The 13461-nt window shown below is 57.6% G+C and overlaps 1 protein-coding gene across 2 annotated transcripts; it reads left to right on the top strand.

The window, feature by feature from the left end:
- The first annotated feature begins 3020 nt into the window (after nucleotides 1-3020).
- Nucleotides 3021-11492, top strand: CHST1 (carbohydrate sulfotransferase 1). 2 transcript variants are annotated; one of them, XM_057404006.1, is made up of 2 exons: nucleotides 3021-3223; nucleotides 9715-11492. In XM_057404006.1, the coding sequence occupies exon 2, from the start codon at nucleotides 9759-9761 to the stop codon at nucleotides 11016-11018; it is 1260 nt and encodes a 419-aa protein (XP_057259989.1). In that variant the 5' UTR covers nucleotides 3021-3223; nucleotides 9715-9758; the 3' UTR covers nucleotides 11019-11492. The 2 variants fall into 2 exon arrangements, with proteins under 2 accessions (XP_057259989.1, XP_057259990.1); XM_057404007.1 differs by lacking the exon at nucleotides 3021-3223 and adding an exon at nucleotides 3459-3528.
- The last annotated feature ends 1969 nt before the right edge of the window (nucleotides 11493-13461 follow it).

Here is a 13461-nt window from a genome sequence, read left to right as displayed (position 1 = left end):
AAATGCCATGCTTAAGAACACAATATTTCCGATTAGTCTGCCTCAATACATTGCTCTTTATGTTATCAGCGTTTCGGGTGTAACGTGGCGGGGTTACCGTGAGAATCATAACTTTGCATTTTGAGTGATTAGAACAGTAACCTTCGCCTCACCTTAACAGCCACACTGGTATTTTATTACACATATCCCCAAACAGATTATGTTGTTAAGGTAGATTTTGGGAACCATAACTCAAGAGGAGAAAATACAAAACCTTTGCAGAAATCTGTTGCTGGAGAGCCTGGAAATTGGGTGCTTTCAAACTGCATTTGGGCTCAGGTGACAGGTTTAAAAGGTGAGCTTTTCTGACTTCCCAAGTCACCAGCAGCCTCCCTGCTCTCCTGCCTGGAGCCACGCAGGGAAAAACGGTGCCTTTTAAACAGAGGCAGGTTTGCTTAATGAGGGTGAGGTACAGCCACAGCAGCCCTTCCCTCTGACAGGCAAACTGACCACAAACACCCACCACAGGGCCTCATTAATATGTTAATACTCACCGCTCAGAGATGCAGAGCTGTAATATGTGAAGTTTCAAACCATGACCATCTCTCTAGATTAACGCTTAAAATACCAGGGAGCACCAGAAAATGTGATTGTGTTCAGCTGAAATCATTAGAAGCATCCTTTAGGCCTTTAACCCTGCTTTCTGCATCTGTTTGTCCTTCAGATCTGCTTTATTTCTTACATGGTTCTCTCAAATTTCTTTCCTTTGCATGAGGCAGCCTCTAGAGCCGTGTTACCTTGACTGCCCTGGGTTCAACATCCCCATTTACATCACCACTGAGTGCAGACACTCAATGCACATCCATTGCATCCAGTGGTGTTCGGAAGCCGTTTGGTGTTCAGCTCTTCCCCCAGTTCTCCACGCACTTGTGCCAGTCCCATGTGCAAGGGGACAACCTGGAGGTCAGTGTCCAGGTAGCTCCAGGATTGCTCCAAGTTGTGGGGCACCCTGGGTTTTTGCAGTATTTGTGGGTGTCTCAGTGCTCAGACTGTTTCTGAGCTGATGTGTAAGAGAGGAACAAACCCTCACTCTTTGGAAAGCACGCAGGTGCCCATCTGCTCTCATATTCTTACTGTGAGCCCCTTGATTTCCTCCTGGCACTAATCCCTGGCCTGCTTTATGCCCTGCATGGCCAAACTCTTTGAAACCCTGCCATTCCTGCACTTCCAGCACCTTGGCCCCTAGTGGGAGCAGAGCCCAGCCGTGGCCATGGGCCAGTTGGATTCCCACTCCCAGCTCCTCCCCACGGCTCATTGGAGGTGCTGAGTAAGTACAAACACACATCAGGAGCACATCACAGACCCTTGGAGCTGCCCAAGGGCTGTATGCTGCGTGCAGGTGGCACTCAGGGCTGCTGAGGAGCTATGGCAGATGAATCAGCAGCTTGTGTCTATGGAAGAGGATGGCTTGGGGGGACACAGCACCTGAGGAGCACTGGTGAGAGAAATCCCAGCCATTTCCAGCAAGACCAGCTCTTCCCCTACCTCACGGTAAGCAGGAGCCCCGGTCCTCGTGCTCCACAATGTGCAAGAAAATGAGCACAAGAGAGGGCAGCATCAGGGCTTTCTCACTCCAAACAGGGATACACCAATGCAATCGCACCGTATAGCGAATGCTACGATGGGGAGCTGTTGCTATGGTGAGGGAAATAATATTTAAGCACCAACTGTTTATAAATATAAAATCCCCACAAAGTTTCCTAAAATAAGATGAAGGGGGCCAGGGCTGTCAGGGGATTGTAAAAGACTTGAGAAATACTGGTATTTTTGGACACGCAAGATCTGGGTACTCCTAAAACAGCAAAAGCAAGTCCAAACTGCTCAGCATCAAACGTGACAATCTGCTGTTTGTGCTTCCCGAGATTTAAAGTCACTCTCCTAGCCCTGAACTCGCTGTCACAGCCTGGCAGGCCTTGAGGAGTGCAGGCAAGGCCACTGTTCCCAGGGAATTATTCTTCTCCTGATCCAATTGCAGCACAGGGACCTGGGCTGCGCTGGTTCTCGTAGCCCACTTGCTGCCGAGTTGTTCCAAAGCGCTGCTGAACACGCTGGAACCATGACCCTATAAATCCTGGAGTCAGAGGTGAAGGTTTGGAGATCCCAGAGCTGGGGAGGCAGCTCTGGGGGTTGTCAGGAGCTGGGTGTTGCTCACATGGCTTTAAGAAGAAAGCTTCTGTGATTCCTTATGATGCCCAGGCAGCGCTAAACATACACGAAGTACATCAGGGATATAAAAGTGAATATCCCTTGTAGTGACTCCAGAATCATTAGCCGGCTCTTGTCAGTAGCTGCCATTTCAGCAGAGGGGCAGTTAAAGTGCTAAAAGCACAGCTTGGCTGGCAAGTGCTGGGCAAAAGGAGACATTCGAAGCTGCCGAAAGCAAACGTCCGATCCGTTTCGAGGGGTCGAACAGAAGCAGAAACTGGGAGGAACCAGACCCCAGCCGCCGCAACAGCCCTGCCGCTCTCCCTTGTTTCCATCCCTCTGCCCCATCCCACCTTCCCAGGGAGTCAGGGTGCACCTTCCCTCCTCCCTCTCGGTCCCCCCGGGATGGGTTTGGTCCTCGGGCCGTGGCAGCGCAGGATTGCCGCCCATGGAGAACTATGCAGTTGTTTCCTGCTGCTGCTGGGCAAAGGCTTCAACAGGGAAACACGCACACCGCTACCCACCCTGAGGGGTGCCTGCACCCCAGCGCCACGGCCCGCTCCCCCGTCCCGCGGCGTGGGGGCACACACCGCCCGTGAGGAGGGGGGAAAGGAAACAGCGAGTTTCCTGCTCGGCGGAGCCCAGCGGCGGGGCTGGGGCGGTGCGGGCAGCGCGGACGCTCCTCTGTGCCTCTGCGCGCTGCCGGGGGCCCGGAGGAGGGCGGAGGAGCGGCCGCATCCTCCCTCCCTTGCTCTCCTTTCCCTCCCATCCTCTCCTCTCCTTCCCCTCCCCTTCTCTCCCCTCCCCTCGCCGCCGGAGGGGCGTGGAGAGGCGGCCCCGCGCGGCGGCTGCCCGCACGGGCAGGGCAGGGCAGGGCAGGCTGCGCTCGGCCACGCAGGGATGAGCCCCCGCGCCGCTGCCCGCTGAGCTCCAGCGCAGCAGCCCCCGGGGCCCGGCCGGGCTCCGCGTCCCCCGCCCCAGCAGCCGCGGCGGGGCCCGTCGGGGATGCGGGGGGGAGCCCGCCGCGGCGCTCCGCCAGGTAAGGGGCGGTGGGGGGGGGGACGAGACGAGGGCGGGGGGCGCAGATGGCGGCGTGCGGGGCTCTCCCGTAACCCTTCCGCGCCACCGACTTTGAGCGCAGCGAGAGGTCCCCGCAGCGCGGAGGGGACTTTTCCCCCCGGCGGGTCCCCAGCGCCGGCTGCGGCGGGACCCCCCCCCCCCCCCCCCGTGCGGGGTGTGCGGCTCTGCCTGCCCCCAGCCCCCGGTCCAGCGCTGCCTGAGCCGGGGAACGAGCTGCGGCGAAACTTGGGCTGTTGTTGTGTGAGGAGCTGCCGCCTGGAACAAGTGAGTAAGTCCCCGGTGGCACCGCGGAGCCCAGATGCTCTGCCCGGTCGTGTGAGCCGCGCCATCCGGCGGAGCAAATGCCCCAGCGTTTGCTGTCAGAGCCGAGAGCGCTCTGGTTTAAACCTGCCGGGAGGACGCAGGCTGGCGAGAGGACCTCGCCGTGGCATGGGGTGGCCCCACGGGAGAGCTGCGCGCTTCAAGGTTCGTGTTCCTGGCGCGACCGAAGGGGTTTGGAGCTGGTGAATGGGAGCGTTCATCCCCAAAGAGCCCGCAGCTCCTGGCAGGGAGGGAGCAGCACGCACAAACAGCCCGGTGGATGGCTCAGGGGAAGGTGGGAAGCACAGAATAATTGTACCGGGTTTAGCCAGGCGTTTGCGTCCTCGGGAAGAGACAGATGCGGTTCGGCAGATGAGGGATAAACAGGCACAGGTGGATGTTGCGATAAGAAAACTCTGGCAGGGGTTGGCGTTACTTGATAGTGATTAATTAACTCGAAATGTGTATGCTGAGTGCCAGCAGGAGCAAACTGAAACCCCACTGAAAGCTCTGTGGTGATTTAAGCGCTGGTCAAAGCATGTGGTAATCTGGTGGCAAAGGATCTCTAAAGGATCTCTCGGTCCCCCTGAGATGTAGAGGGGATGAGAGGACAGAGCTAGGGGACCGGGGGAATGCCTCGGGTGGGTTTGGAGCACTGGAGTCCTGCACCTTACCGTTAGAAAAGTGCCTGGGGAGGTGATGCCCATAAGAGCAGAGTGGGTCTGAGGGCACGGAGCGCCTCCACTGGGTGCTCACCTGAGGAAGGTGCTGGGTGTCAGTCCCCACATGGCTTTTGGAGCTGTGACCGTGGGGAAGCTGTAGTGCTCCATGGCTGAAAAGGAGGCAAGGCTGAAGGCTCATTCCCATCCCATCAGGAGTTCATGCTGGTGGGCCTAGGGGGGATGCTTTTGGACAGAGAGCAGCCTTGCTCACGCGTCTGTTACAGTACCCAGTATCAGGTATTGCCTGTGGTGAGGAGAAAGGGGGGCTGCTCAGTGCTGCTTTGCTCAGCAGTGTCCCTTTCCCTGTGGAGCAATGGGTGCAGCATGCCCAGGGAGGTGGCCCACTGATGTGCTTGGTGTCTGTGCTCTTCACAGAGCCACCAGCGTGTCTAAGCCATTGTGACCGAGCAGGATGCTCATCTTTAAACTGCACCAGGGGCCCGTCTTTCTCACCTCAGTGGCCACAACGTGTTGTTTTACAACATAAACTCTTTGCTCAGTGGGAGGATGCTGGGAAGCAGCAGGGCCCGTGCCAGTGGGTCCCTGGACAAGAGGTGTTTTGCAACCCAATTTCCATGCCAGGACAGAGGTGGGAGAGCGGGGCCACAGGAGCCAGGCTGGGTGGGCAGGGGCACCGCAGGGTGATGGCTGCAGCTCCCTCCTCCCTGACCACCCCTTTGGCAAGCTGCTGTGTCCTGGGCAGGGCACCCAGGGGTGTTGCTTGCTGAGTAGTAGAGGACAGGGCTGCAGAGCTGAAGTTGGTGCTGGGAGCTCTGCGGGTGACTCTGCATGTGTCCGGGCGGGCTAAGGTATGTTCTGGGATGCGATCCCCAGCGAGCGTGCTGCAGTGATGCCTTGTGCAGATGCACTTGTGTCAGAGAGGGGCTTTGCCTTGCAACTCCTGGGGTGAGCTTTGCCTTGTGCAGGGTGTGCCCATGTGCTCCTCTGCGCTGGTGTGAGTGTGCCCAAGCGTGCGGGTGGGCAGCCCTGCCTGGTCCCTGTTCTCATCCACCCATCATCCTGGCACTGAGATCCCGGCACTTCTCGGGTGTTTGCTGCTCACAATTGTGTTTTCCAGCTGGTCCCAAAGTCCTGAGTCACTCTGCCGTTTCCATGGAAACAGCCTCGCTGGCGGGAATCGGTTTTGGGGTAGAGGGTGCCAGTAGCTGGACCAGCATCGGGCAGACCCCAGGGAAGGGCTTGTGGGGCACAAGCGCTCCTCCAGCCCATCACTCTAGCGCCAGGGCTGGTGCAGGCACCTGCATTGCACAGACCCTCAGACCTTCTTCCACTCCCTTTTCCCTTCTTCCCTGCCATGGGAAAGTGAGGAGGGGTTTCCCTGCTGCTGGCAAGGGAGCCCAGGATGAGCCCAGGCAAGGGCACAACTTCAGGGGAGCTGCTGAGAGAGGGGACAGCCTGGAAGGCACCTGGAAAGAACAGGGTTTGACTGCCCTGTGGGAGAGCCTTGGGAACAGCAGTGACAGTGCCAGTCACTGCGAGGTCCCCTGCCTAAAGCTGCTGTCACCCCTGAGCTGCCCAAACACCTCAGGGAGCAGCAAGGGAACCTGCAAGGGAGGCTCGGGGCAGGAGGCAGGGCAATGGAGTGCGTGGAGATGCTACGGGAGCCCCCGGAGGATGGGATACTATAAGGCACTGCCCTGTGTGCCACGGGCTGCTTTCGGAGGGGAGATGTGCTGATCCCTGCAGCAGCACTGCCGAGCCCATTCTGCCCGGCAGCACCGGAGCTCGGCTGCCAGCGCCGCGGCTCTAAAAGCAGGTCATTCCCATCAAACCTGGGAAGACCATCCCCACAACAGGAGCCCACGGCTCAGCACCTCCTCCCGGGCCTCTGCTGCGCTGCGGCCGGCCGGCCGGCCACTCGCTGCTCCCTGCGCCGGTGACTCACGGATGCCATTCAGCTTAATTCATCGCCTCCCATCTCCCTGGTGCTCCTGGGCTGTCTCTGGCTTCTCGCTTTCTCGTCCTCCCCGGAGCGGTGCTTGGGGTCAGGGGAGGAGGAAGGCAGGCGATTATGCACCCGTTTGTGTGCGGTGGGGGAGCCTGCACTGCCTGTGCGCATCCTCTCCCTTCCTCCGAGCTCAAGGGTGTGGGAAGTGGGGCAGGAGGGAGAGGAAAGGCTCAGCACCTTCCTCTTCCCCCAGACAATGCTCCTGTCCCCGTGCCAGGCTCTAGCTGGCCTCCTGCAGTGCTCGGGGCCAGGGGCTGGATGCCGTGCATCCCTTGTGGACAGCCTGGTCCTGATGTGACTGCGGGCAGCCGGCAGAGATGCTGGGAGGCAGCGGAGCACAGTCTGGCATGCTGTGACCAGAGGGGGGGGGGTTAGGGTCAGGGAAGGGGCAATAGTGACCCCAGCACAGCGCAGAAAGAGCCCGTGTTCCTTCTCACAGACACTTGCGGTGCTTCTCCCCCACCCCGGCTCACCATCCCGCAGCCTGGGGGCACCTGCTGGCCTCAGCTCCCACCCTCAGGCTCTATTTGCTCATCGTCTTTGGTGGAGCTGAGCTGAAGGCAGAGCAGGGGCGATTTCAGCTGGGAACACTTCACAGCACAGAAACATCTGTGAGGCCAGCCTTTCGGAAGATTCCCATGGCCACAGCATCCCACGATCTGGGGCTGAGGAGCCAGACCTGTACGTGCCTCACACAGGACTCTCGGGTACAGCATCACAGAGCTGCTGCTCTGGACTGCTGCCCTGGTATCAGTGCCTGAAATGTAAGAGCAAGGTTCCTCTGGGCAGGGATGGGAGATCAAGTGGCTATCCTGCTCCATGTGTGCATAGGAGACATCCTCCTGCAGCGTGTCGCCTGCTCCAAGCCATACACAGCTCCTTCTGTGTGTTTCGCACCAGCCTGGCTGTGTCCATCAGATGAGCAATGGGGAGCATGAGTTGAACGGATGCTCCAGGAACCCCTCATGAGCACCATCACCACTGCCTCTCGAGCCCAGGGCTGGGCTGAGTGGGAACTGCAGCCCCTTGGGGACAGGCAGTGGTGGGAGGAGGCAGGAGAGGCGGCTGGGGGCTGAGGGCTGGCTCTGGCTGGGTCTAAAAGCCACGGATGAGACATCAGGAAGCCGCCTCCCCAGACCCTCCCCGGCTGCAGCGCAGACAGGCAGGGCACAGGCGAAGGGTGAGGCTGAAGCCGGGCTGTAGTTTTGTACCTGCTCTGCCAAGGAGGTGAATCAGTGCCTCGTTTCTTCCGTATTGCAAAGGGGAGCGGGTCCGGGCGGGGGGAAAGGCTGAAAGTCTCTCATCCAGTGATCCAGCAGGAACTGGGATGTGGAGTCACCGGGGCTCTGGTTACCTTTTGCTGGCAGCAGGTTTCACCTCATCCTGGGACAATCCGAGTCGCATCTGCTCCAGCATCCATCAGCAGCGCAGCCAGGAAAGGAAACCGAGGCTGTGTGAAGGATGCAGTGTGGCTGGCCAGCACTAGAGAGCAGGAAAGCGTTCCCACTGCAGCTCCCACCTTGGTGTAGCATACAGGAGCCACCTGGGCCAAGAGATGCCAGCAGGGACCCTCCTGCCCTGCTCTGGCTTAGAAGGCCTGGAAAAACACTTGATTCAAGGGAAAGAATAGCCCGTGTGGACACCAGGGCCAGGTCTGCCCTCTCCAGGGTGGGTAACCCAAACCAGGAGCAGCAATAGCCAAGCATCTGCAACCAGATGCCACATCCCTGGAAGGCAGCAGCCTGGGACAAAGCAACCCTTGTTCAAAGCATTGTCACAGGTCTGAAGCATGGCTCTTGGTGTACGGTGATGGGCAGCAGAGGTTTCCTGCAGCAGCTGTGCTGGAGTCCACATGCTGGTGTTCTGCTCTAAACCCTACTCCCAGCGAGAGGTCTCTGGAGCTGGTGGCTCCTGCAGCCTCCTGCCTGCACTGAGCTGCTGGGAAATAATAAAAATCATAGTTGAAAAGAAATAAAGGGAAGGGTTTTGGCTCACCTGCAGGGCTGAGCAGCTCTCCTGGCATCACTCACTGCGGGACAGGGTCCCTCCAGGGAGGGGGAGAATGTTGGGATAGAATCACACACTGGCTTGGGTTGGAAAGGACCTTAAGATCATCCAGTTCCAGCCCCCCTGCCACGGGCAGGAACACCTTCCACTAGACCAGCTTGCTCCAAGCCTCATCTAACCTGGCCTTGAACACTGCCAGGGATGGGGCAGCCACAGCTTCTCTGGGCACCCTGTGCCAGCGCCTCAGCACCCTCACAGGGAAGAATTTCTTCCTTGTATCTAACCTGAACTTCCCCTGTTTCAGTTGGATGGGAACAACAAGCTGGCTGGGGACACACAGAGAGCATGAGAGGAGTGAGGAAGACAAAGAATGGTGGTGATGACGCTGTGGGAAGGAAGGGCTGTGCTGGGCAGAAGGGGAGATATTTGGGTCTGACCCTTGGTTTCTGGGATGCCATCTCCTGCCCCTCCAGCCCCACTGGCCTTAGGGAGCAATATCACATGAAGTCCTGTTCTTTGTGGAGCTGCAGGGCAGTCTGTGAGTGTTACTTGGTCAGTGAATGGGGGAAGATGTTGAGGCACCACCACAGCAATGCCGCAGCTGCCCAGGCACGGTGGGTGCTCCTCACTGAGCTACCCCTGAGCACCCCATCCAAGCATCATGCTCAGCTTCCCCCACCCTTGCCCACACATGGGCAGCAGCAAGGCAGGGGTTAGCACCACCGAAGTTGGCCTGTGCAGCTACAGCCCTGCTCTTCCCTGCACCCATCTCCAGTGCCATAGTCTCCTGCCGCTGCACTGTAACCAATTAAGGATGCAGGGATGCAGTTTCTTGTGCTTCCTCCTTTGCAGTATTGCTTTCCCCTCTCTGATGCTCAGAATAGAGGGGGCCTGAATCCCAGAGCTGAGCAGGATTTGACCAGTACTACAGTACTGGAGGCACACTGGGCTGGCAGGTAGGACACAGCTCTGTGTGCTCCTCATCCCCAGAGGCTGGCAGATTGAGCTGGCCTGGCTGGTGGACCTTAAGCAAAGAGGTCTGCAGCTCTAGGAGAGCCATCACCGAAGCAGGAGGTTGCTGGCCATGGAAGGGCCGTGCCTTGTCTTGCCAGCTGGACTTTCTGGATGGAGACAAGCCTCTCCAGACAGTGCTTGGCACCATCCCCTGCCCTTTCCTTGCCACGGCTCCTGCACTGGCTATTGAAGGCACTGGCTGAAGGGGTGACAAGTGACTCACAAGGCAGCTGGGGAGGAGGGTTTGCAGCTGGACGGAGATACATAGACTGTGTGGCCACCAGGCTGTAACGTCTGCCTGCTTGGGCCACAGGGATGGTGATGGCTGATGTACATGCATTGGGAGCATGGTTTGTTTGTTGATACCCCCACCAGTAGAATACTTGCGTCCTCCTTGTCGTTCCTTGCTCAACCCGTGACTTCTCTATTGGGTTGCAGACACCAAAAGGACCTGTGAAGAAGCTCCATGAAGGTGACCAGCCATGCAATGTTCCTGGAAGGCTGTCCTCCTACTAGCCTTGGCATCCATTGCGATCCAATACACAGCAATCCGGACCTTCACGGCCAAGTCCTTCCACAGCTGCCCCATCCCCAACCCCGTGAACTGCAGCCTGAGCCAGGACACTGATGCGGCCGAGCGGCTGTGTGACGAGAGCCCCACTTTCTCCTACAACCTGTCCAGGAAGACGCACGTCCTCATCCTCGCCACCACCCGCAGTGGCTCCTCCTTCGTTGGGCAGCTCTTTAACCAGCACATCGATGTCTTCTATTTATTTGAGCCCCTCTACCACGTCCAGTACACCCTGATCCCAAAGCTGACCCAGAGCAAGAGCACGACGGACAGGCGGGTGATGCTGGGGGCCAGCCGAGACCTGCTGAGGAGCTTGTACGACTGCGACCTCTACTTCTTGGAGAACTACATCAAACCCCAGCCTGTCAACCACACCACTGACCGCCTCTTCCGCAGGGGAGCCAGCAAGGCCCTGTGCTCGCCACCCGTCTGCGAGTCCCTGGGTGCCATCGATCTCCACCTCGAGGAAGGAGACTGCGTGAAGAAGTGCGGGACCTTGAACCTGACGCTGGCCACTGAGTCCTGCAGAGAGCACGGGCACGTGGCCATCAAAACCGTGCGGGTGCCCGAGGTCAGCGATCTCCGGGCGCTGGTGGAGGACCCGCGGCTCAACCTGAAGGTTATCCAATTGGTGAGGGATCCCCGCGGCATCCTGGCATCCCGGAGCGAGACCTTCCGGGACACGTACCGGCTGTGGAGGATCTGGGACGGCACCGGCAGGAAGCCGTACAACCTGGACGTGACGCAGCTCACCACGGTGTGCGAGGACTTCTGGAACTCCGTGTCCACCGGCCTCAACCGGCCACCGTGGCTCAAGGGCAAGTACATGCTGGTGCGGTACGAAGACCTGGCTAGGAACCCTATGAAAAAGACTGAGGAGATCTACGATTTCCTGGGCATCCCCATGGACAGCAACGTGGAGCGCTGGATACAGAACAACACCCGGGGGGACAGGTCCTCCTCCAAACACAAGTACGGGACCGTGCGCAACTCGGCGGCAACGGCGGAGAAGTGGCGGTTCCGGCTGTCCTACGAGATCGTGGCGTTCACGCAGCACGCCTGCCAGCACGTGCTGGCGCAGCTCGGCTACAGAACCGCCGCCTCCGAGGAGGAGCTGAAGAACCTCTCCATCAGCCTGGTGGAGGAGAGAGACTTCCTGCCCTTCTCCTAAGGCAGCCCCGGGGGGGGCCCGGTTTTGATACGGACTCTTTCTAACTGTTGCCTTATTTTGGTTCGTTTCGGTTCCCCCCTTCCCCTCTTTCTCTCTTTTCTCCTCTCCAAGATTTGCACTAAACCTTGAGCAGGAATCTCAGCAGCTGAGGCCGAGGGAAGCGATTGCCGCCCCTCAATAATACGTTTGGGATGCAAGAGGAGTCGGGTCTCTCCAAGCAAGAGCTATAGAACTGTGGATGGGTTATAATGTTTACAAAACACACAAAGCGTATAAAGCAACCTTCAAGCTTTCCAAACCGAAGGGTACCTGGGGTACTGTACTTTTGCACTGTTTACTTTTACAATGTAAGAGGTAAATATAATTTATGAATGGTGTCATCCCCTCCAGAATAACTCCCCTCGCCCCACAATGAGCAGGTTAGACTGGAAGCTGAACGCGCAACAACCTCCTCGGTTTTGATCTCAGTGCGATAATGTCCTGTTACTGCGCTGGGCAGTGGGTCAGCTGCTCGTACATGGTGGTTTGGTAACACCTGTGATAGTTCTTTGTGCCAAAAAAAAAAAAATCACGAAAGGAAAACAAGAAAAGGGAAAAACCGAAGTGATTGGGTGGTTTGGTAAAAGCCCAACACATTTAATGCTTTATTTCTGTGTTTTCTGTAAATAAAAAGTGCAATAAAACTGACCCTGGGGGTGAACTTCAACTGAAAGTGACTCAACTGGGGTGGATGTACCAACAGGCAGAGCGCAGCATCTCCCGGCGTGCCCAGCTGCTGTGAGGCTGTGGGGGGGGGGAGAGGACACCACAGCTCCCAGCTTCCATCACCTCCTCGGGTATGTGCATGCCTGCATCCCAAGGGCGTTGATGTGCAAGCAGTTAAGTTGAAAGTGAGACCCTGTGGTTGTTCCCTGACGTGGTCCGTTTGATCCCTGCCTGCTGGAATAGCTCAGCAGCTCCTCTGACTCAGCTGGGACATAGTACTCTAAACAGCCCAGCCCTTAAGGCGCAGGCCACGAGCAGATGGGGAGCCACCAGTGCCAGTCCCCAGGGGACAGAGAACAGCAACACCCCAGCAGTCTCCTGGCTCTGTTCCTCCTGGAGACAGGCAGGGAGCCATGGAGGGATGCAGCCGCGGCTGGTCACATCTGCACACATCTGTGCATTCCCAGCACCGGACCCTGTTTGAGCCACCCACAGCCCCCCTACCTGGGCAGGTCTCCTCTCCAGAGGCCTCTTCTGAGGTCTGCTGCCCACCAGTTTCCAGCCTGAGCTCTTACTTGAGAGATGGTGAGGCTGAGTGCTGCTGGCACCCTGTCTGCATGAGGCTGCTCAGGTGATTTTCCAGCATCCTTTTACCCCTTTAAAGACCTCTGGAGGGGCAGCTTGTTAGTGGCGTTTTTCAGCCTGGATTAACATAGCAATGTGCTCCAGCTGGGCTGCAGAAGAGGTGAGCAGGGGTGATGTATCTGAGGCCTCTCCTCAGGGCTGGCAGCTGGAGCATCTGTAATTCATCCCTGCTGTCTGCAAGGTGACATGGGCAGCTCCATCCTTGTGAGGAGGAACAGGGTGACAGCACGGATGTGCTGCAGGATGGGCACTTCCCCATCTGCGTCCCCAAGCCCCTGGCTGTGTCTGAGAGTGAGGATGAGTAGGGCAGGCAGCAGAAGTGACTGCAGCCAGCCTCAAGAGCTCTTACCAAGCAGCTGGCAGTGAAACACCAACCAAATAACGGCTTGATTGCCCCGTTATTAGTTACTAAATTAATCCTTTCGTCAGCACTTCACAAATGCTGCGCTGTTGCCTCCTGGCCCCCACCCAGGCAAAGGGACACCCTGTCTGGTGCTGTGCCTTCCACACACCACCCACTGAGCCAATGCAGAGGGTCTGGCTGCTCCCCTGCGGCTCTGGGGAGGCTTTGACATCCTTCCCCTGCAGAAAGGGCAGGCTGCTGTGGGGGAAAGGAGCTTTTCCTCGCTTCTTCAGCTGAAAGAAGTGGCTCTGCATGAGGGAACAGAGGATGTAGAGGCGGAACTGCCCATCTTTGGCTGTCATCCCACTACATCAGCTGTCCCCAGCCCAAAAGTCCTGTCACGCACTGGTCTTTAAACCAACACAAGGAATAGAGTTTAGAAGTCTTATCCAAACTGTTCTTACCATTCCAATCCGGAAATAGGCCTGCAGCAAAATGGCTTTTGAATCCCGGTTGAAAGCCATGTCCTAGTTTAAGCAGGGATGAAGGTTCAGCCTTGCTTAGTGCCTCATGTAGAGCCCTCAGGGGGAGATCTGATTTCCCAAGGAATCTCTAACATCTTCCCTCACTGCACTTCCTCTCCTCATTCCCCCCGCACTGGAAACAAGAGCCAGCATATACAAGGTTTTTATCCTCAAATTTTACTGTAATTAAAATACAGAGATGCAGAATATTCCCAGGAACACACTG

The sequence above is a fragment of the Pezoporus wallicus genome, unplaced genomic scaffold (genome assembly GCF_028554395.1).
Source record: "Pezoporus wallicus isolate ANWC-B61680 ecotype Strahan unplaced genomic scaffold, APGP_CSIRO_Pwel_v1 contig_8673, whole genome shotgun sequence".
Taxonomy (NCBI): Eukaryota; Metazoa; Chordata; class Aves; order Psittaciformes; family Psittacidae; genus Pezoporus; species Pezoporus wallicus.
This window is presented reverse-complemented; position numbering and strand designations above follow the sequence as displayed.